Source organism: Rana temporaria, chromosome 6, assembly GCF_905171775.1.
Source record: "Rana temporaria chromosome 6, aRanTem1.1, whole genome shotgun sequence".
Classification (NCBI taxonomy): Eukaryota; Metazoa; Chordata; class Amphibia; order Anura; family Ranidae; genus Rana; species Rana temporaria.
This window is the reverse complement of record NC_053494.1, coordinates 46811537-46835988: the sequence shown is the minus strand read 5'-3', so window position 1 is coordinate 46835988 and position 24452 is coordinate 46811537. Positions and strand designations below refer to the sequence as shown.

At 44.8% G+C, this 24452-nt stretch overlaps 1 protein-coding gene across 7 annotated transcripts in view; it reads left to right on the top strand.

The window, feature by feature from the left end:
- The window catches only part of SUN1 (Sad1 and UNC84 domain containing 1), a 107514-nt gene that overhangs the window by 23154 nt on the left and 59908 nt on the right, over positions 1-24452 (top strand). For 5 of the 7 annotated variants that reach the window (XM_040356770.1, XM_040356766.1, XM_040356769.1 and 2 more), the window contains exons 2-3: positions 9004-9100; positions 22797-22985. In XM_040356770.1, the coding sequence (XP_040212704.1) occupies positions 9024-9100; positions 22797-22985 (266 nt within the window). In that variant the 5' untranslated portion in view covers positions 9004-9023. The remainder of the gene's footprint in view (positions 1-9003; positions 9101-22796; positions 22986-24452) is intronic. The other 2 variants (XM_040356768.1, XM_040356767.1) reach the window with 1 other exon arrangement.

The following is a 24452-nucleotide window of genomic DNA, read 5'->3' as shown; positions in this document are numbered from 1 at the left end:
GGACACTGGACACAAGTGGGTACTAATGGGCGTAGAGGAGACCCCCCCACCTAGCTGGTAAGGGCGAGGGGGGAGGTACACGATAGATAGATAGATGAGGGGAGGGAGGAGTAGGGGATTGTGATGTTATTTGAACACGGACACTGGAAATAATTAGGTCACATGGGGGATTAGGGGGGACCCCTCTAATTGGCTAAATGTAAATGGTAAGATAGCCCTTTTTTTTTTTGGAGTCACAGGAATAGGAATAGTACTCAGAGGATGGTTAAGAAATATGGGTAATGAGAGATATGAGAGGCAGGTGGAGAGAGGCAGGTGGAGAGAGGCAGGTGGAGAGAGGCAGGTGGAGAGAGGCAGGTGGAGAGAGGCAGGTGGAGAGAGGCAGGTGGAGAGAGGCAGGTGGAGAGAGGCAGGTGGAGAGAGGCAGGTGGAGAGAGGCAGGTGGAGAGAGGCAGGTGGAGAGAGGCAGGTGGAGAGAGGCAGGTGGAGAGAGGCAGGTGGAGAGAGGCAGGTGGAGAGAGGCAGGTGGAGAGAGGCAGGTGGAGAGAGGCAGGTGGAGAGAGGCAGGTGGAGAGAGGCAGGTGGAGAGAGGCAGGTGGAGAGAGGCAGGTGGAGAGAGGCAGGTGGAGAGAGGCAGGTGGAGAGAGGCAGGTGGAGAGAGGCAGGTGGAGAGAGGCAGGTGGAGAGAGGCAGGTGGAGAGAGGCAGGTGGAGAGAGGCAGGTGGAGAGAGGCAGGTGGAGAGAGGCAGGTGGAGAGAGGCAGGTGGAGAGAGGCAGGTGGAGAGAGGCAGGTGGAGAGAGGCAGGTGGAGAGAGGCAGGTGGAGAGAGGCAGGTGGAGAGAGGCAGGTGGAGAGAGGCAGGTGGAGAGAGGCAGGTGGAGAGAGGCAGGTGGAGAGAGGCAGGTGGAGAGAGGCAGGTGGAGAGAGGCAGGTGGAGAGAGGCAGGTGGAGAGAGGCAGGTGGAGAGAGGCGGTGGAGAGAGGCGGTGGAGAGAGGCGGTGGAGAGAGGAGGAGGAGGAGGAGGAGGAGGAGGAGGAGGAGGAGGAGGAGGAGGAGGAGGAGGAGGAGGAGGAGGAGGAGGAGGAGAGGGGGGGGAGGAGGGGGAGGGGGAGGAGGAGGAGGAGGAGGAGGAGGAGGAGGAGGAGGAGGAGGAGGAGGAGGAGGAGGAGGAGGAGGAGGAGGAGGAGGAGGAGGAGGAGGAGGAGGAGGAGGAGGAGGAGGAGGAGGAGGAGGAGGAGGAGGAGGAGGAGGAGGAGGAGGAGGAGGAGGAGGAGGAGGAGGAGGAGGAGGAGGAGGAGGAGGAGGAGGAGGAGGAGGAGGAGGAGGAGGAGGAGGAGGAGGAGGAGGAGGAGGAGGAGGAGGAGGAGGAGGAGGAGGAGGAGGAGGAGGAGGAGGAGGAGGAGGAGGAGGAGGAGGAGGAGGAGGAGGAGGAGGAGAGGAGGAGGAGGAGGAGGAGGAGGAGGAGGAGGAGGAGGAGGAGGAGGAGGAGGAGGAGGAGGAGGAGGAGGAGGAGGAGGAGGAGGAGGAGGAGGAGGAGGAGGAGGAGGAGGAGGAGGAGGAGGAGGAGGAGGAGGAGGAGGAGGAGGAGGAGGAGGAGGAGGAGGAGGAGGAGGAGGAGGAGGAGGAGGAGGAGGAGGAGGAGGAGGAGGAGGAGGAGGAGGAGGAGGAGGAGGAGGAGGAGGAGGAGGAGGAGGAGGAGGAGGAGGAGGAGGAGGAGGAGGAGGAGGAGGAGGAGGAGGAGGAGGAGGAGGAGGAGGAGGAGGAGGAGGAGGAGGAGGAGGAGGAGGAGGAGGAGGAGGAGGAGGAGGAGGAGGAGGAGGAGGAGGAGGAGGAGGAGGAGGAGGAGGAGGAGGAGGAGGAGGAGGAGGAGGAGGAGGAGGAGGAGGAGGAGGAGGAGGAGGAGGAGGAGGAGGAGGAGGAGGAGGAGGAGGAGGAGGAGGAGGAGGAGGAGGAGGAGGAGGAGGAGGAGGAGGAGGAGGAGGAGGAGGAGGAGGAGGAGGAGGAGGAGGAGGAGGAGGAGGAGGAGGAGGAGGAGGAGGAGGAGGAGGAGGAGGAGGAGGAGTTATCCTTTTGGCAAGCATTTCAAATAAGCAACTTTTTAAGATCCCTGGGACAACCATCTAATTTTCGGCGACAACTAACAAAATTTGAACAATACTGCGACGAGGAGGAACCAATACAAAGAGTGAGCTCAAAGATGTATAGACTATTGAATTCCCCTCAGGAGGATTTTGAGTTGCCGGGACTGGGGAAATGGGAAAGAGATCTGGGGAGAAATTTCTCACAGACTCAACGTAAACACATAATTCACTTAGCACTAAACTCCTCAATATCTACGCGAATACAGGAATCCAATTATAAATTATTGTTCCAATGGTATTATACACCAGTAAGGTTACATAAATTTTCTAAAGGCTACTCAGAGTATTGTTGGAGATGTGGTGTGGAGCAGGGAACTTTGCTGCATATATTTTGGTCCTGTGCAAAAGTAAGAGATTACTGGAAGGAAGTCCAGAGAATTGTTCAAAAATTTACGGAGCACCAGATTCAGGAGGATCCAGCTTTTTTTCTGCTCCATTGCTCACAAATCCCAGTGCGAGAGTACAAAAAGATGGTGATATGTCACATGATAAATACTGCCAGAAATGGAATAACATTACAATGGAGAGACAGTAGATCACCCTCTATTGCGAGATGGCTCAATAGAGTGAGAGAGACTGGAGCTATAGAAGACCTGATCCTCTCAGCCCGGAACAAAAGGGAACAGTATGTAGAAACTTGGACAGGTTGGAATCAGTTTATGAGTACGGAAGAGGGGAAGAGATTACTGGTGGAATAGATAGGGGAGAGAAGATTCCTTTTTGGGTAGAAGTGAAAAGGGAGAGGCCGAAGGGTTGAAGTAAGGGAGGATCCGTCCGGCGAGGTAGGGGAGGGAGAGGAGGGGAGGGGGTTGGTGGAGTTTTCTCTTTTTTTTTTTGGTTGTTGTTTTGTTGAGGATTATGTTGATTCTAGGTTTAAGGGGGGGTTAGGTGGGGTATAGGAATGGACAAGGGAACAGAGGGGAGGAAGAAGTGTGAGGTCAATACAGTGGTACTAGGAAACGGGAAAAGAAGTTACTGATAAAAGGCAGGCGGGCTTGGGAATAGAGCAAGAGGACCGGGGAGGTACTGCTTTTGGTTTATTCTTCTTAAGTTTCTGAATCCCCACCTGTTTATTTGCTAGCCCATCATAAGTGTGTAGTGATAAGAACTATATGATTATGTATCCATTGTATAAGATATGTTAACCTTCTGTGAACCTTACCATAAAAGAAAAATAAAATAAAAGATTTAAATATGAAAAAAAAAGAAGAAAGAGAAAAGCCGCGGGGATTACAAAACGAATAGCCGGCTGTTACAGCTGAGTTTACATTACAATTGCCTCCCCTCTGCTCGTGGTTACACATAGCCCCGCCTCCTGACCTCGCTCCTGTGATAGACAGAACATGTCCCAGCATTGGACTGACATTCTGTCTATCACTGGAGCGGGCTATGTGTAACCACGAGCAGAAGCAATTGTAATGTAAACTCTGCTGTAACAGCCGGCTATTCGTTCTGTAATCCCCGCGGCTTGTCTCTTCCTTATGCTCTCTTACCCTAGGGTGATCGATGGGAGAACAGCTCCTGATCAATCCTGCATGCCGGCGGTACTCGTGCCCCCCCCCCCTCCTAGGCAGCCCAGCTCCTCGCCCGAAACAATTTTCCATTTGCAAAATGCGAGTAGGCGAGTGGAAAATTTGAGGGCTACACACACATATATATGCTCTCTCTCTGATAGCATGTACGTACCCCGGCAATCACTAGGCAGTTGCATTTGAGTGGCTGCAGTTGGCTGTAGGAGCTGCGAGCCTCCCATTGCTTTCCATGGGGCTGCCTCCCGCAGTGAATCATTGGAACCCCCAGCTGGGGTTCTTGTATGTACACACTGTCGGGCCAATTCACATGTGATATTTTTGCCCTTTTTAAATGCCCACTCTTAACTTATTATTATTATTTTTTTTTTTACAAGTCTTCCCTTCACTGTGTGCATTTTGGGAACTTTATTTTTTTATTTTTTTTATAGGTGAACTTCCTAGAGATTAGTGCTGCAGCGGCTGCTGAGCATCATTTTAACTGTGGTGAATACAAAAGAATGTGCAGCTATGCTTTGCAATGAAACTGCTGCTTGTAGTCCAAGTATGTCCGGAATGCGTTCTGGTGTAAACGTGCTCTAAATGTACAACTGCCCTTTACATTAAAGCGGTTCTCCACCCTAAAGTGGAGTCCCGCTGATCGGAACCCTCCCCCCCTCCGGTGTCACATTTGACACCTTTCAGGGGGGGGGGGTGCAGATACCTGTCTAAAGACAGGTATTTGCACCCACTTCCGGCCCGGCATTCACGGGCAAAAGACGGGCATTCCGTCACATCCCGTCGCCCCCCCCCGTTGTGTGCTGGGAACACTCGGCTCCCAGCACACAGCGGGAGCCAATCGGCGGGCACGGCGCGACTCTTGCATGCGCCGTAGGGAACCGGGCAGTGAAGCCGCAGCGCTTCACTTCCTGGTTCCCTCAGCGTGGATGGCGGGGGGAGCAGCAGAGAGACGAGCGATCGCTCGTCCTCTGCTGCGATCAGCGCTGGACTCCAGGACAGGTAAGTGTCCTAATAATATTAAAAGTCAGCAGCTGCAGTATTTGTAGCTGCTGGCTTTTAATATTTTTTTCCCATGGCACATCCGCTTTAAGCTTCACCCAAATAGGGTGTTGTGTGTGTGTGTGTGTGTGTGTTTGTGTGTGTCAGTGCAGAAAGGCAAATGCCCCTACACACCATACACTCCACATGAGTAGGGCATCAGGTGACGGGAATATGCATGTCAGGATGACACCAGGGAGACCCTGGAAACAAGGATGACAATCAATAGGCAGGAACGTATCAGAGGAGAACTTTATAGGCTGGTGATGCTGTAAGGGGGTGCCCAACCAGTGGCCCGTGGAGCCCTTTGATGTGGCCAACGACTTCCTCCTCTGGGATGGAATTGAATACTGTTATTAAAGATCAGTGTATATATGGGCATATCTGTTCTGCAGTGGTTACTGGGCTGCTTTCAATCTGACCCACAGATGCAGAGCAGTGCACCTGCGGGTTACCTGCACTGAGCCATAGACTTCTTTTAATACCTGTGAGTTTGATGAGCTTTCTGAAAGTGCACCAAACCTGCAGAATATAATAGAAGTCTATTGCAAAGTGCTGAAAAACCAAAGGTACACTGCAATGCACCCACGGTGCGGGTAAACATCAGTGTGGAAGTGGCCATGGTCCCCTTTCACATGGTCGGTCCGACCCAATTGGACCCTCTATTCACGTCTAAGGAGTGATGGATGTAAACCGACTTGTGTCTTACCTCCAACCTGATCAGGCTGTGTCTGTTCTGCATATGCAGAGCGGACACGGACCTGCCATCCGCCCGTTCCGCTGATTGTGGCCCGCGACCAAATACAAAGTCGCTTAAGTGGCCCTCGCACTTCTAAAGGTTGGGCACCCCAGCTGTAAATCCTCCACTAAACTGGTGGCATTAAGTGATCACAACGTCTCCCCTCAGGAATGTCGTCCCAGGGCAGGGGGCGAGCATGCTGACTAACCCCCAGCCAGAACAGCTCGGATGATGGGGGCAAGCTTACTGAGGAGAAACAGAAAGTGAGAAATTCAGACAAAGGAAAAAAAACATTTAGAAGGGAAATCATTCATATTTTACTGTTCTGGTGCATTGCATTAATATATGTTGCGTTACGGCAGCCCATTCTTGGTAATGCAGTGCACTGCAATATGTTATCATGTGTGTTGTGGTGCCATTGAAAATGTCATTGCAATTAGGGGTGCAACGGATCAAAAAACTCACGGATCGGATCGATCCTCGGATCAGGAGTCACGGATCGGATCATTTTCGGATCAGCAAAAAAAAAAAAAAGACAAATCTTGTTACACCCACCAGAGTTTTAGATTTCACAGTTCTTCTCAACACAAAACTGAGCTAATGTGCTTAAATACAGTGTTTGGAAATCCGACGGACTGTTTATTGCTAATATGACAGAACACCTCTGATTTTCACATTTAAACAGTCCGTCAGATTTACAAATACTGTATTTAAGCGTATAAGCTCTGTTTTGTGTTGAAATAACTGCATCTCGCAATACTTATATGTGCAGCCAAGTGGAAGTCGCAGCCCCATGTACGAAAGTGGTGTCACCAGTTCCCTACTGTGACCTGAACTATCCCAATCATCAGATCCCTTTAGTGTCATTGATCGGCGGGCTGAGTGTCTAGTGAAAATCCCCCCTACGTGCTCAGTCCATACAGATCCCCCCGATCGCCTCCTCTCTCTTCTCTGGCAAGCAGCAGGACGCCCGGTGCGGCGGCGGCAGCGGCTCCCCGTGTGGATTCCTCAAGGTGCAGCATGGAGCTCATCGCTGGGCTGTTAGGAGTCAATGACATATTGAGCTCAAGTGCTCACAAACTTCCGAGGAGCAGCCTGCATCCCCCGCGCCGGGTGGACCTCGATGGCCGCCGCTTCGATAGCTAGGCCGAAGCCGTGGCCTTTCCTATGGACCGGGAGGCCCGTGGATCGCCGTGTGTCCCGACCCGAAGGTGCTGATCCATACGGATCAGTTGCACCCCTAGTGACAATACTTGATGTGTTCCCACTGTCATATGGCATTCTTGTGCCACAGTGCCTACACACCGTCACGGTTTTATCCACTAACCTCTTTCCTTCATCATTATATTTGACATGGAAGACAAAATGCTCCCATACAGGGGATTTAAATGACGCGGGGCATTCAAGCTCCTCCATTCGCCATCACCACGCTGTGTGTGGACTGAACATGTGCAAATTATTATTATTATTTTTTTTTTTAGAAAACAATCCTCGGATCACGTGTGTGCGGTTCGGATCAATCTTTTTCGGTTCGGATCACGGATCAATGACGATCCGTTGCACCCCTAATTGCAATGCATAAAAGTGTTTTATGATGCATTATTGCAATGCATGGGTATGAAGAGGCTCTCCTCCAGCAGCATGAATATGGCAGCCTGCCAGTCTTCCAATGTAAGCAAACAGCAGAAGTAAGCTGTTAAAGGCCCTCAAACCTCTCTTCGGAATTTGATTTTTAAAGCGGAACTCCACCCAAAAGGGCTAGTTTCACTGTAAGGCCACCCCCCCACCCCAATCCTCTTTGACATTTTGGGAGTGGGGGTACCTGGTTTTGACAGGTACCCATTCCCATTTCCACTTGGATTGCCTAGGCAATCTGAGCGGAAGCTCCCCCCACCCTCCCCACAGTCTTCTAGGACATGTCGCATGCACAACAGGCACCTGGCTGTGATGTTTTGTGTTTTTTTTATATATACATACTTAAGAGAACGGGCATTGATTTAAGTATAATTTGTTTTTTTTTTTGTTTTTTTTGCTTTAAAAATTGGCATTGTAGTTGAAACACAAGTTCCATTTGGATTGACTTACTTAATATCTGGGATGTGGTCCATACTACTCCTATAGGAATTCTTTATTGGAGTCCTGCTTTTCTAATTTTTTCCTGAAACTTCCCTCCTAAAGTGAAGGTGCGTTTTTATAAGCCGATAAATATGGTATATCTAAATAACACGCCCGAGCTCATCCCTTCACCACACACAGCTACAAGGGCAAGAGAATTCTTGTTGGGCAGTGTATTGGTGCTCGGGCAAACACACTTGGACCAAATTTTAATGGTTCAAAGAATGTCGGGCAAAATGGTCGGCCCTTACACATGTTCACTTCATCAAATCTGGCCCTCTGAAAAAAGTTTGGACACCCCTGGCCTAAACTGAGGAAGAATTTTTTTTATGTGGGGATATTATCACAAAAAGTCAAATATTGCTTTTTTTTTTTTTTTTTTTTACGTTCTTTTCTTGTTTATAGCGCAAACAATAAAAAACGCTGAGGTGGTCAAATACCACCAAAAAGCTCCATTTTCAGTCTCATGGAAGTATTTTTGACTGCTACTAGATTAGACAAAAAGTTAGTGCCCTGGGCGACCATGTTCATAAGCACTGGGCCGTGTTCTGATTGGTGGCTCCGTTTAGCTTTTAGGCCCCTTTTTTGCTGTCTGTAGCTCCACCCCATTCTTAAGCCCAATTTATGGGCACTCCTATGGGGGGAGGTAGACCGAGCTCCTGCCCCTCCCCTAAGTGGGGTCGTCTTTTACTTTTATGAACAAACGACACGGATTGTTCATTCGTGAAAGTAAATAATTGCTGATTGCGGCACTGTGACCCACCTCCTGGGGCTCTGTGTGTTTACAAGCCCCTTCAGACCGCTCGCCCAGCGCCATTGGCTTCACAATCTTTTACTATTGTGAGCCAGTAGTGCTGCTGTCTGTCATACACGGCACTGGTCACAGCAGCACTGATCGTTTACTGAACCTTTCTGTCATCGTACTGCATTACAAAGTGTTCTATGAACTTTTTTTATAATTCTGGATATACGTGAATGATCAATTTCATTCTTACCGTAATTTAAATATTTTCAGTTATTTTCTTTTAAAAGCGAGTCTGTTTGGAGTTGTCCTGGAAACCAGCTTCTGTCCTCATGACTCAAGCTGTGGGGTGTGGTGGCTGAGCCTCGGGGAAAACTCTTCACATTTCTTATGAATATAGTATTATTGGCCCTCCTGTACAGCTGTGCCTTTTTGATGGTTGATGTAGTTTTTTGTCGCTCGCCCCTGGTTCAAGTATCTTTTGTGATTTTTGGCAGCAGTAGAATGACAGTGTTTTAATTGGCAGATGCTGAATTTGCTTACAATTGCTACTCAATGTGAAGCGCTCTTTTATTAGAATTGTCTATTTGGAGCTTGCGCTGCAGCTTTCATATTTGCATCTTGGAACTGATTAATAAGATGTGTATGCATAATATAACTCGCCAATGTTCTTCTCTATTGGACTTTCCCTTCTTGCAGTATGATCTGAAACCCTGAGAATGGATTATTCCCATCTACACACCTATGCGCCTCCCCAGCATGTCCCAGAAAATACTGGGTACACGTATGCATTAAGGTGAGACTTCTTCACAAAGGCAAATTATTACTGTTACTAGGAGAGCAACTGTTATTCCGTGCTTGGAGATGGGAAGGTTGGGATTAGTCTGTCCAGACAATTCACTTAAAGCAATTGTAAGCAATCGCCTTGTAAAACAACCAGGATGGATAAACATTTTTGGTAAACTCATTTTAATAAATTCAAGCTCTGCAAGCTGAGATAACATGCACTGCATTGATATTAAAGATTCTAACTACCAGCAAGAATGAGTCCTTACATAGTTGGTGAGGTTGTAAAGACACAAGGTCACCCAGTACAAGCTGTGTGAACATTTAAAGAGCACCTGTCATTTCAGATCCATCCTGGCACTGCCTGTTAGCGGGCATCCACTCACCTGCTGCAGCCACGTCCCTCATTTTGTCACTGCCGCATCACCAGCCGTCATATTAAAGGGAATGGGACTGTCAGTGAGTCAATGGTGGGTCAAAGGAGGTGCTGCTGCAGGACAGAGATGACAGTTGCTCTTTTAAAAATTATGATTTTAAATCAAGTTGTTTTAAATTTAATCCACACTGAAAACCATCCATTCAGTTTAAAAAAAGAAATGAAACACATTTTTGTAAAGATTTATAATGTGTGTGTATACATTTTTTTTATTTAATTTTTTTAACCACTTGCTTACTGGGCACATAAACCCCCTTCGTTCCCAGGCGAAATTTCAGCTTCCGGCACTGCGTCGCTTTAACTGACAATTGCGCGTTCGTGCGACGTGGCTCCCGAACAAAATTGGCGTCCTTTTTTCCCCACAAATAGAGCTTTATTTTGGTGGTATTTGATCACCTCTGTGGTTTTTATAAACAAAAAAAGAGCGACAAATTTAAAAATATATATATTTTTTTTACTTGTTGCTATAATAAATATCCCAATTTTTTTTTTAAAAAACTATTTTTTTTCTCAGTTAAGGCCGATACGTATTTTTCGATGTGTTTTTGTAATAAAAAAAAAAAAAATCGCAATAAGCAACTGGTTTGCGCAAAAGTTATAGTGCCTACGAAATGGGGGATAATTTGTTTTTTGTGTTTTTTTTTGTCAGGGCTGCGATATTGCGACGGACGTATCGGACACTTTTGACACAATTTTGGGACCATTCACATTTATACATAGATCAGTGCTATAAAAATGCACTAATTACTGTATAAATGTGACTGGCAGTGAAGGGGTTAACACTAGGGGGTGAGGAAGGGGTTAAATGTATTCCCTACATAGTGTTCTTACTGTGTGGGGGGAGGGGGGGGGTACTGGGGGAGGTGACCGATGCTGTGTCCCTATGTAAAGAGACACAGATCGGTCTCCTCTCTCCCTCACAGCACGTGGAGCTCTTACACACAGAGCTCCACGTCCTGCTGTGTTCCCGACGATCGCGAGTGTCTGGCGGACATCGCGGCCGCCAGGCACTCGCATCGGCTCCCGAGCGATGCGCCGGGCACGTTGTTTCCCCGCGGCGCGCACAGGGAACAGCAGGACGTCTATGGACGTCCACCCGGCACTTGAGAGCCGCGCTGTGGACGTCTTTCGACCATAGCGCGGATCTCAAGTGGTTAAATGTATATGACCACATGCCCTGCCCTCTGTTCTCAGCTGCATAAAAGATAGGGGGAGGAGAAGCAACAGTACACTGATCTTCCCAGTGTGGGGGTATTAGGACAAGTCTGATCACTTGAGTTCCCACCATAGCTAGAGAACTGACCGTGGTGTGCTCTCCTGCTTGGTGTGGTCAGTTTTTCATTGAAAAGCAGAAGGACTAGCAGGTACACAAGGGATTTCACACCAATAAAGCAATACAAAGAGCGCAGTATACTTTTACGTACAAGTACATGGTACAGCAGGCACATACAGTGAGGAAAATAAGTATTTGAACACCCTGCTATTTTGCAAGTTCTCCCACTTGGAAATCATGGAGGGGTCTGAAATTGTTATCGTAGGTGCATGTCCACTGAGAGACATAATCAAAAAAAAAAATCCAGAAATCACAATGTATGATTTTTTTTAACTATTTATTTGTATGATACAGCTGCAAATAAGTATTTGAACACTTGAGAAAATCAATGTTAATATTTGGTACAGTAGCCTTTGTTTGCAATTACAGAGGTCAAACGTTTCTTGTAGTTTTTCACCAGGTTTGCACACACTGGAGGAGGGATTTTGGCCCACTCCTCCACACAGATCTTCTCTAGATCAGTCAGGTTTCTGGGCTGTCGCTGAGAAACACGGAGTTTGAGCTCCCTCCAAAGATTCTCTATTGGGTTTAGGTCTGGAGACTGGCTAGGCCACGCCAGAACCTTGATATGCTTCTTACAGAGCCACTCCTTGGTTATGCTGGCTGTGTGCTTCGGGTCATTGTCATGTTGGAAGACCCAGCCTCGACCCATCTTCAAAGCTCTAACTGAGGGAAGGAGGTTGTTGCCCAAAATCTCGCAATACATGGCCCCGGTCATCCTCTCCTTAATACAGTGCAGTCGCCCTGTCCCATGTGCATAAAAACACCCCCAAAGCATGATGCTACCACCCCTATGCTTCACAGTAGGGATGGTGTTCTTGGGATGGTACTCATCATTCTTCTTCCTCCAAACACAGTTAGTGGAATTATGACCAAAAAGTTCTATTTTGGTCTCATCTGACCACATGACTTTCTCCCATGACTCCTCTGGATCATCCAAATGGTCATTGGCAAACTTAAGACGGGCCTTGACATGTGCTGGTTTAAGCAGGGGAACCTTCCGTGCCATGCATGATTTCAAACCATGACGTCTTAGTGTATTACCAACAGTAACCTTGGAAACGGTGGTCCCAGCTCTTTTCAGGTCATTGACCAGCTCCTCCCGTGTAGTCCTGGGCTGATTTCTCACCTTTCTTAGGATCATTGAGACCCCACGAGGTGAGATTTTGCATGGAGCCCCAGTCCGAGGGAGATTGACAGTCATGTTTAGCTTCTTCCATTTTCTAATGATTGCTCCAACAGTGGACCTTTTTTCACCAAGCTGCTTGGCAATTTCCCCGTAGCCCTTTTCAGCCTTGTGGAGGTGTACAATTTTGTCTCTAGTGTCTTTGGACAGCTCTTTGGTCTTGGCCATGTTAGTAGTTGGATTCTTACTGATTGTATGGGGTGGACAGGTGTCTTTATGCAGCTAATGACCTCAAACAGGTGCATCTAATTTAGCATAATAAATGGAGTGGAGGTGGACATTTTAAAGGCAGACTAACGGGTCTTTGAGGGTCAGAATTCTAGCTGATAGACAGGTGTTCAAATACTTATTTGCAGCTGTATCATACAAATAAATAGTTAAAAAATCATAAATTGTGATTTCTGGATTTTTTTTTTTGATTATGTCTCTCACAGTGGACATGCACCTACGATGACAATTTCAGACCCCTCCATGATTTCCAAGTGGGAGAACTTGCAAAATAGCAGGGTGTTCAAATACTTATTTTCCTCACTGTATCAGGAATAATGAACACTTTAAGATGAACTATAATTGTACAGATACTGGATAGATAAGCTTGGCCATCTTGTGAACGTTATTAACCTATGACTAAGTTACATGCCGGTGTCCATAGCATTGCTAGAGAATATGACCATCTGTTGTCTTGTATAATACAAATAATGGCAAATATTGAGATTTGGTTTCAGACTGATGACCTCTATGAGCCTTATTTGATCAGAGCGCAGTATCCCATAGCAATCAGCCAAGAAACCATAGAGTAGAGAGTTAAATCTATGCATCTGAAACCTGATTGGATATGTAACCCAGAAAGCATTCCATATCTAATGCCCATATGGCTTTGTCGGGTGGTTTAAATTGGTCTATTCTACAGTTCATAAATTCCACCCATTAACAGGCTGTGAAGGCCAGATCAATGGAGGTAGAGGTTGAGATGCAGTTTTAGCACTGGAAAATAACGCAGCCCTATAAAAGTTTATTAGATCCTAGTTTTTAACTAATATATAATATAAATAATTAAGATTCCCTTTTTTCCTCCATTACATTTTCCTTTTACTTTCTCTACTTTTGAGGTATTTTCAAAGTGTTTTTTTTTTCTACTTTAATGCATTCTATGCATTAGGATGAGCCTTCTGTTGCAGCCGTGTCCTTAATACTAACCTGAGGTCCATCTAGATCAGGGATATGCAATTAGCGGACCTCCAGCTGTTGCAAAACTACAAGTCCCATCATGCCTCTGGGTGACATGCTTGTGGCTGTCAGTCTTGCTATGCCTCATGGGACTTGTAGTTCTGCAACAGCTGGAGGTACGCTAATTGCATATATATATATATATATATATATATATATATATATATATATATATATATATATATATATATATATATATATATATATATATATAATTTTTATTTTTTTAAAGCTAATATGCATGCAGTATTTAACCACTTCAGCCCTGGAAGGATTTACCCCCTTCCTGGCCAGGATTTTTTTTTTGCGATACGGCACTGCGTCACTTTAATTGACAATTGCGTGGTCGTGCAACGTTGTACCCAAACAAAATGTATGTCCTCACCCCCCCCACAAATGGTGCTTCCTTTTGGTGGTATTTGATCACCAAAAGAAAACCCTATTTTGTACTTCTTGCTATAATAAATGTCCCAAAAAAATATATATAACTATTTTCATCAGTTTAGGCCGATTTTGTAATTTTCTACGTATTTTTGGTAAAGAAAATCGCAATGCGTATATTGACTGGTTTGTGCAAAAGTTATAGCGTCTACAAAATAGATTTTTGCCATTTTATTAAAGTTTTACTAGTAATGGCGGTGATCAGTATGTATGTGTGTAATTATATACAGCGATCAGTGCTATAAATGGGCACTGATTACTGTATAAATATCACTGGCAGGGAAGGGGTTAACACTAGGGGCCTATCAAGGGGTTAAGTGTGTTCTAACTGTGGGGGCAATGTGGCTAACTAGAGGATAGAGATCGTTGTTTCTCCTTGGTAGGAACACATGATCTCTCTCCTCTGCCCTGACAGAACTGGGATTTGTGTGTTTTATACACACATTACGGTTCTCGCTCTGTCACGAGCGATCGCGGGTGCCCGGCGGTCATTGCTCCCGCTAGCGCGCCTTCTACAGCGTCATAAAGGGCCAACGTACAGCTACGACGGCTCGTGCAGCAGTGCCAACCTGCCACAGTATAACTGCGGTGGCTGGTCGAGAAGGGGTTTAAGTAAGTTCACCCTAAAACTAAAATCCCTGCATCTATAGACATCCATGACCTAACGGTAACCTATCTAGCCCTGTAAAGAAAAACATCAGTATACGTATTTTTTTTTTTTTTTTTAAGCCAATCCAACCTGATCTCCAGTGGCAAAAGCTCTGCAGAGAACACTAATGGAGTGATGTCACCCATAGTTACTATGGGGCTTCTGTTGTCGGATGTGTCCTTCGCACCCGCCTACAAAACGAAGCCGCAGCTGACGGCTCTGCGTGAGATCGGGTCCAAGCGGTTTCCAAAAAGGTGTATATATACTGATTATTTATTTTTTCCTCTTTACAGGGTTAGTGTTGGATCGTGCATGTCTATAGATGCAGGGATTTTAGTTTGATTGGACTTCTACAAACCTGGCCTGTTAGTGGGACCTGTTGAGAACCACTGATCTAGTGAAACCAATTGCCTTCAGAAGTCACCTCATTAGTAAATGGAGTCCACCTGTGTGTAACTTGATCTCAGTATAAATACAGCTGTTCTGTGAAGCCCTCAGGTTTGTTGGAGAACCTTGGTCAACAAACGGCATCATGAAGGCCAAGGAACACAACAGACAGGTCAGGGATAAAGTTGTGGAGAAGTTTTTTTTTAAGCAGGGTTGGGCTATAAAAAAGAAAAAAAAAATCCCAAGCTTCAAACATCTCACAGAGCACTGTTCAATCCATCACCTGAAAATGGAAACCGTATGGCACAGCTCCAAACCTACCAAGACATGGCCGTCCACCTAAACTGACAGGCCGAGCAAGGAGAGCATTAATCGGAGAAGCAGCCAAGAGGCCCATGGGAACTCTGGAGGACCTGCAGACACACCGCTCAGGTGAGAGAATCTGTCCAAAGAACAACTATTAGTCATGCATTCCACAAGTCTGGGCTTTATGGATTAGTGAGAAGAAGAAAGCCATTGTTGAAAGAGGGCTAGAAGATGTCTTGTGGGTGACACGGCAAACAAGTGGAAGAAGGAGCTCTGATCAGATGAGACCAAAATTGTACTTTTTGGCCTAAAAGCAAAATGCTATATGAGGTGAAAAACTTACACTGCACATCACCCTGAACACACTATCCCCACTGTGAAACATGGTGGTGGCAGCATCATGTTGTGGAGATGCTTTTCTTCAGCAGGAACAGGGATGCTGGTCAGTTGATGGGAAGATGGATGGAGCCAAATACAGGGCAATCTTAGAAGAAAACATGTTGGAGTCCGAAAGACTTAAGACTGGGGTGGAGGTTCACCTTCCAGCAGGACAACAACCCTAAACATACAGCCAGAGATACAATGGAATGGTTTAGATAAAAGCATATTCATGTGTTAGAATGGCCAAGTCCAGACCTAAATCCAATTGAGAATTTTGTTGCAAGACTTGTTCTGATGACTGTCTAAAAGATTCATTCCTGTCACTTTGTAGAGGTTCATTTTAATTTAATTTTTTCTCTGGTGCAAGAAGTAAAGTGAACTTCCCCATCTCCAGTCTAGTTTGACAAAAAAGCTACTTCATAGCTGAAGAAATGTATACCGGTATATGTTTGATTTGTGTTGGTGAAGCACTGACTGTAATTCTGCTAGTTTGTCTTTTTTCTACAAGACTCTGGCCATTGCTTAGTAAACTGTCAGTAAGCTGTGCCTCTGCAGATGAGTCAGCTGTTTGGCATTTTGGATTTGGATGCTCCCAACATCCCCACCCAGTGATAGTATGTAGACATAAACATAGAACAAAGTTGTTTAGTCGGCCATGAAAGATAATTTTAGTGTGTGTGTGTGTGTGTTTTTATATAGTAATGGGATGTATTCAGCTTTAGTCCTCATGTACACTGGATTTAACTGTAGCCATGCTATATTGTTTTAGTATCCCAGAATATATATGGCTTTAAAATATCATCATATCCAATAATTTCAACTTTTTTTTTTTTTATGGCATTTTTAAAACTTTATTTAATATTCTCATTTATAATTTGGGTTTTGAAGGAATTCAGCGTAGTGTAGAACAGAAAAGGAAGTGACTAAACAACTATATTTGGGCTGTTGTGATAAATATGCAAATATTTCTTTGTGGAGGGAGGGGGGTAAATGATGTAATGAAAGAAATAAACGTGTACAAATGCAGCAAAAATATCTTACACAGGGGTGAAACTAATCCTGTTTGGACCAAGTGATAAACCACAAAAGGGGAATAAGTAAGTGAAGGAGTGATCTACCTCATGTGTACTCAAACACATAAGGTGGAATGGGTGAAAACTCAAAAACAATAATATTCACAGTGAGGTGAGGAAATAACTGATGCAAACAGCAAATGCAATAATGCCAGAATCCAGTCAGTGGAAGGGTGCAACCCAATCTTCAAATCATGCAACCTACACCATAGAGTGAAGTGACCAGCTTACCTCCTCGTTAATACTCACACGTGAGGTAAATAGCTGATACTTCTGGTTGGTTGGATGTCCTCTTTAACAGATTGCAGTGTTAGACCATACATGTGGAGAAAGAGTGAATGTATATTGTGGGTAGACTTCCTGTCACTCCAAGGACAGAAAACGGGAACTCTCTAGGATACAGTGTATAGGTGTACACTTACACAACTCACATTGTATTAAAGGAAGAAATGCCTGTCTCCACGAACACCGCACTCGTATCCCGATCCTCTCGTAGTAAACGCTCAGCACTCAGCTCCTCAGAGGTCCATAGAAGCGGCCGCTCATGGTTGAGAAGGGGAGCAGAGAGGGGAGAGGAGAAGGAGGATGGATGAAGTCACGTGATGTGACGAACACGCGTCGGGAACACTTAGGCTAGGTTCACACCTATGCGAATTGAGTGCGGTTTAAACCGCATCTAATTCGCAGGACATTTCAAAATACATTGTTTTCAATGAGGCTGGTTCACATATGTGCGATGCATTCGCACTGCGTATTGCCTCCAAACCGCATGCGGTTTTTATGTCTTGCGGTGCGGCTCAGGTGCGAATTCAGTCCCATTATCTTCTATGGGTACGCATCTAATTCGCACATGTGTTCAGTTCTCTGCAGGAGTTTCTCTCATTCAGCTCAATACAATTCTCCCCCACTCTCCTCTCACCCGGAAGTTCTCCCAGGTCTCCAAATTCGCACCTGATCTGCAGCTAAACCGCAGTTGATCTGCAGAACACCCTCTAGAGAAATCTGCAACGACAACGCAGCTCAAAAAAGCAACGCACTAGTGTGATTCCGGCCTAAGAGTACTGACCGGGAGCAACATCCTAACAGACGGCAGACGAGTGCGGTGCTCGTAGGAGATGCGACCGTATTTTATCTACTTACTGTAAGTTTTTACTTTTATCGGCTATTTAAAGTTTTTGTTGTGCTGTGCCGGCTCACGCGACACGCCCTCCCTCCTTCTCCTCTCCCCTCTCTGCTCCCCTTCTCAACCATGAGCGGCCGCTTCTATGGACCTCTGAGGAGCTGAGTGCTGAGCGTTTACTACGAGAGGATCGGGATACGAGTGCGGTGTTCGTGGAGACAGGCATTTCTTCCTTTAATACAATGTGAGTTGTGTAAGTGTACACCTATACACTGTATCCTAGAGAGTTCCCGTTTTCTGTCCTTGGAGTGACAGGAAGTCTACCCACAATATACATTCACTCTTTCTCCACATGTATGGTCTAACACTGCAATCTGTTAAAGAGGACATCCAACCAACCAGAAGTATCAGCTATTTACCTCACGCGTGAGTATTAACGAGGAGGTAAGCTGGTCACTTCACTCTATGGTGTAGGTTGCATGATTTGAAGATTGGGTTGCACCCTTCCACTGACTGGATTCTGGCATTATTGCATTTGCTGTTTGCATCAGTTATTTCCTCACCTCACTGTGAATATTATTGTTTTTGAGTTTTCACCCATTCCACCTTATGTGTTTGAGTACACATGAGGTAGATCACTCCTTCACTTACTTATTCCCCTTTTGTGGTTTATCACTTGGTCCAAACAGGATTAGTTTCACCCCTGTGTAAGATATTTTTGCTGCATTTGTACACGTTTATTTCTTTCATTCCATCATTTACCCCCCTCCCTCCACTATCACCATTCCCTCGTCCATAATAATTTTTTTTGTCACTAGTGTAATCACAGCGCAGACTCCTCCCACCATTGTATTTATTCTTTTGTCCTTCATTGGAAAGACTCTTTTTTGTCTGCTGCAGTTCCCCACTCTTAGTCCATCTCTCTCCCTCCCCTCTGCCACCCCCCCATCCCCACATTTATCCACTACAGCGCAGGAGTTTCACCCAGTACCAAATATTTCTTTGTGTTACAACTATAAATGTTGAGTGTGTATCTAAATGTAGCAGTGGAACAGCTTGGTGAGGAGGAAGTGTGAATATGGGAAGATATTGTATGAATGTTTGGGTGGGAATGTTTTGAGCTTTTTTCAGTTCAGGTTCTTGAGGAGGCAGAAAATATCATTTGAAATGGTGGGTGGAGAATCTGTGAATTGATTTAGGAATCTAGAGAATGGTAGTAAAGTGTATCAATAAGGCATTCATAACTGGAACACACAGCTCAATGGGAAAGGTAAGGGTTGAGAAATCTGACAATGTGATTTCTGAGGAACGCTGCATAGAGATGAACAAGTATAATACAATGGTCGGTAAATATGAAGAAAATTCTGGAAAGAAACCACCCTGTTGGGTGTTTCCTAATGAGGGTAAACTATTGGAAGAGGGTAACTCTTAGGCCCCTTTCACACTTGTGTGACTTGGGACTGCAAAGTCACCTGACAAGTTGTACTCCATGATTTCCAATGCGTACCATTCATATCTGTGCGACCTCAAAGTAGTCCCTGTACTACTTTGGTCTGACTTTGATGCGAATTGAGGTCCATAGACCTCAAGTTTACACGGTCATTCCCTGAAATTGTGGTAAAATCTTGTGACTTTGAAGTCGCGGCAGTATGAAAGGTGCCTTTTTAATATGTAGAAAATTAAGGCCGTGCATTTCTGCTTCTAATTGAGTTGGGTGGGGCAGATCAGTGAAAGAATGGTTGTTTATGGATGTTTTATTGCATAAGCACATTTCACATGTGACTAAAGTCTTGTGTTAATCTGAGAGTCTTAAAAAAATAGAACCTAGAAAATGGAACCTCTCCTCCGTTAACTTTTCCTTTACATATGGGCACTGATCTTTACTAGAAGTTGGCTGAATTCAATCCGAATGCCAGGCAGATCTAAAATTTTGATTCTTTCGTGTGTTTTAGGCCTGGTTCACATTGGTACAATTTGAGATGCGATTTGACATGTCAAATCGGCGGCATTTGTCGGCAATGGCACCGTCCTAATCAGTGCGACGCCGCATACTGTAAACTTCATAAAGTGTGCACTAGAAGCTGCAGCAAATCAGAAAGAGCCCACCTAATTTCCTGGCTGGAGTACATTTAGCCTCATCTAGTCCTGTCCTTTCCTGCCTTAATGTTCCTTGCCAACACCTTTCATTTATTGGATATCGGTACTTTCAGTCATGGAGGCTCAACATCAAATGTGGGTGTTGCCACAGCTTCCTGTGTTCAGTCCTTTCATCGGCCCCAATCTGTCTGCATTACATAGAGAAGCGTGGAGACCTAGTGCTGGAGTCATTTGGTCTAAAACTAAGGTATGTAATGAAAACCAGGGTTTAATTTTTTAATTTCATTAGCAGTTTGAGGTGGAACCAGGGAACTTGCTTAAACTTCAGCTTTAAAACATTTGGAGAAGGAAGGGAAGCTAGCTGGATAATTTGAGTCCTGTTTTAGCACAGTGAGTGATCCACTCAATATCAGTTGGTGCCCAGTCAGTTTAGAGTGAACACTGGGCTAGGCTGCATTGTGTAGATACAGGATAGCCTGCATAGAGGTCTAAAAGTAGGTCTTCGGCATGTAGAACTGTACTTCTCTCATAAAAAGTGTTTTTTGTTTAATTATTTTTTTTTTTTTTTTTTTACACGTTATCAAATCGGTAGTGTTTGTGTGTTTGTGTGTGTGTGTGTGTGTGTGTGTGTGTGTTGGATAACTGATTCAGTAGGTTGATTCATATCGTAATGAAGAAATGGCTGAAAATAGAATTTAATGTGGGTACATGATGGCAGATGAGAAACCTGTTTAAGTATTTGCATTCTTATCTTGTATAAAGGAAATAATAAGGCAAGTGTTTGGAAGCTGTAGAAGAGCTTCTATTGAGATCTTGTAGTGGGGTTGACAGCTGCTGTGTTTGTATCACATTTGGAGCTCTAGTAACAGATGTTCCGTGGTGAATGTACATGGCTCTTGTTCTTGTCTAGAGGACTAGTAGAATCGGCCCATTGATACATACAGTGGCTTTTTTTTAACCTGTTTTGAGTGTCACTCAGGAGTGAATATTGCAGAGATACCCCAGCAAATTGTATGACATTGCTCAAGGGCTTGCTGTAGAACTGGGCTCATTATATGTGTAGTTGCACGCCCCAACATAGGTGCCCCCCCCCCATTGTAAACCAATCCTGACATAGGAGGTAAATTGCTACCGTCATGAAACCATATCACTCTAATGGGACAATACTTTGTAACTCCCTCTATCTCTGCCTTACCAACCACATTCAGACATCAAGATAGGTGTGACAGTTTCTGAAAACAATGTAGGTACTGATGACATATTGAAGCATGAAAGAGGCAGCAAGAATGTGTGTGTGTGTGTGTGTGTATGTGCACACCGCCTCTCTCCTAGCTCAGATACAAGAGCAGGAACCATTGGCTTCTGCTGCTGTCAGTCACAGCCAGTGAGGAGGGGGAGGGGCCAGGCTTTGCTGTGTGTCTAATGTACACACACACTGCAGCACTAGAGCTAAAAGCTGGGGTGCGCTATACCCACGCACCAAACCCACTATGACCTATGTGGTTTGTTTCTTTTTCTATATATTTCATTTTGGGCACTGGGATATATTGGAGCAATGTGGGTTTAGTTGTAGGAGGAAAAGGGGGATTTTTGTGGATTGATAGAAGATTTTGATGGGTAAATTAGCCTTTTAGTAACTACAGTAACCTTTCCTATCAATGCATACCTTCTGGGTTGTGGTACATGGCCAGGATATTGACCCTGCCCAGACATTTTAGGTCATGGTGGGTTTGGTGCACTTTTCTCAGTTTGTAATATTTCACATAAAGACCAATCACACAGTATAAGTATACATCAGGTCCTTTTTTTTGTTTAATGCACAAACGAGAACCCCCCACAGCAAGTTGCTTGCTATGGGGGCATTTGGCGATTTGGGGGGGGGGGGCACTGGTTGACAATGAGGGCAATTGTTTTGCACAAAGCAGGTAAGTATAATATGCTTTTTGTTCTAATTTAAAAATGAATGCCAGCGTTTACAATCACTTTAAGGAGCGCATACATTTGGAAGTGGATGGGGGAGTCCTACCACTGTGCCTCTGTTTTCGGATGGGGGTGGGGCAGCACTGAGTGGTCAAAGTCAACTTCTGTACAATCACCCTGCCCATACATGGATCAAAATTTGTCCGGTCCCTGCTGAACCACCCAAATTTGGATTCATGTATGGTAAACTTTAAAGGAAAGTACACTGGCTCACTATGGCAAAATCTGAATGCAGTATGCTGATGCACTACAGCTTCTTCTGTGCTGCTTATTAGGAGGGGCACATATCAGAACAATTTTCCAAGCTGCCTGGAAAATTGTTCCATTGAGATTGAACTGCTGTTTGGGTGCAGAGTCTATAAAGCATTCTTTGCTGGATTGTCGAGGTGTGAGGTCGATTCTGTCAATAATACAGTGTACTGTTTGACAGCGGACATTATTAGGTCTGTTGCAGATCTCATATAATCAGGGACCTCCATCCCAGTCCCAGTATATCTCTTCTGGTTGATCCACCGGCTTCTTGATCTTTGGAATAATTTCTCCCTAACGGGATGAACACCTGTTCCTTTATAAATGTCCGTCTCAAACTTGCATTAATTGTATATTCTGATACCCATTTCTTGCTTGATTGGCAACCTCATTGATTGAACCCAGCGTGCTGTTCACATTTTCAAAGAATGTTAAAGGATCGTATCCAATTAAATATTCATCATCCTTCTACACTTATAATACATGAACTAATTGTCCTTCTCTACACACCCCTGAAGGTTACCCCGAAACGCGTCGGGTGTAAAGAAGGTTTTTCATGTATTTACTTATGGTGACAATCATTGGAACTGTATATTTTAATATTTCCTTTTTTTTGATAAATATGTATAATTGTGAATAAACTATTTTTTTTTTTTTTTTTTTTTGCTCAATATCCTAAAAGTCCACCCAGGGGAACCCCTTTTTTCTTTTCCTATAGACCCGAGACCAGGCAATTACAATCTCCATGTCTATGGGTTGGTCTAAAACCAATCCCTTGTGTTGTGTTTGTAGAGAAATCAACTACAACAAATATATTTACAACTGTTTTTTATTATTTTAGCTCCAGTTACTCTTCAGCTGCGTTGGATTTTGAGAACTTGCATAAGTTGGATCCAGTATTTGATTCTCCAAGAATGTCACGGCGTAGTCTCCGCTTGACTACAACCAGCTTTCCCGATGATCGTCACAATGAAAGTATTGCCTCAAACATCTCCTATTCTGGAGGTGTCTCTGACAGATCGCTTAGCAGGCAAGTTGCACAACACATTGTTTGGCTGTATTTAAACACATTTTATTATTTCCCTTTATTGGCAGCTGTCCGCGTGGTCTTTGTGTATATTTTTTATTGCACTTAAATTGTTCCGTTTCAAATTCTGTTTGTGCTGGGAAGGAAGGAGTGTGAAATTCTTGCTGGAAAGGGTAATTTGGAGGGGGATTTGTACTGGGAGGGTGGGATTTGGGGGGGGGGGGGGATCGGACCGGCTCTTGGATTCAAAGCAAAATTTGTCAAGCTCTGCTTCCCAGATAACTTCTCCAGAATTTAGAAAAGGAGTACCAGGGTAGGGTGTATGCTAAAAACAAAGCAGTGGGGCTAAAGTAGGGCATCGGAGTTGTAGGATTACGATTATTAAAAAAAAAAAAAAAAAATGTGTGTGCATCCATACATCCATACATCCATACATCCATACATCCATACATCCATACATCCATACATCCATACATCCATACATCCATACATCCATACATCCATCCATACATACATCTACACGGACAGGCGGTCCATTTTCATCCGATCTCCCCATAGAGGAGAGCGAAGATCTGACAGGTCCGTCTCTACACAGTGAGCAGAGAAGGACCTGCAATCTGCCGGCTCAGAGGGGATCAACGGATCGATCCTTGCTGAGCAAGCAGAGTCCGTCCAACAGATCCGCATGTGTGAAAGCGGCCTAAAGATGTGTGGTGTATTGTTGCCGGCAAAAGTTAAAGTACCAGTATTTACTAATGTCAGGCAAAACAAGGGGGGTCATTTACTAAAGGCAAATCCACTTTGCACTACTTGGATGTGCTGTAGATCCAAGGGGGAGATGCAAGGAAAATAAAATTTTTAGCTTGCACATAATTGGATGATAAAATCAGCAGAACTTCACCTCATATCAGATCTACCCCTCAGATTTACAGCGACTGTACTTCCACGTACACCTTCAGTGCAAAGTGGATTTGCCTTTCAAAAATAACCCCCAAGGTCTCAACATTTTAAAAGTAAAAAAAAAAAAAAAAAAATGTAACATCTGTTGTGTATCCACCCCCCCACAATCGACAAAGCGTCTAGGAAATCTTTTCTGGCACGACTAAAACAACCCAAAGCCGTCTCGGAGCCAAATTTTTGCCACATTTGGGTGGCTGTGAAAAACGCCATGCTTATGTCAGAGGGCTCCTTAAACACACACACACACACACACACTCAGTCTTCTCTCCTTAAAAAGGTACTACCTACTATAACATTAGTTTATTAGATAGATTTTATATATATATATATCTGTCTGAAGGCTGCAATATGCAAAGCAGTAATTTTATACTAGAAAACGCACTTTATTTTTTCTTTCCCTTTGTAAGATCCTTGGTACTGTATTTGTGTAGTAACAATGTATTTTATGAAAGTGGAGTGAAGGGAAAGTGTTGCCCTTTTTTAAAAAATGTTGTAAGAAAATGTTTAGCA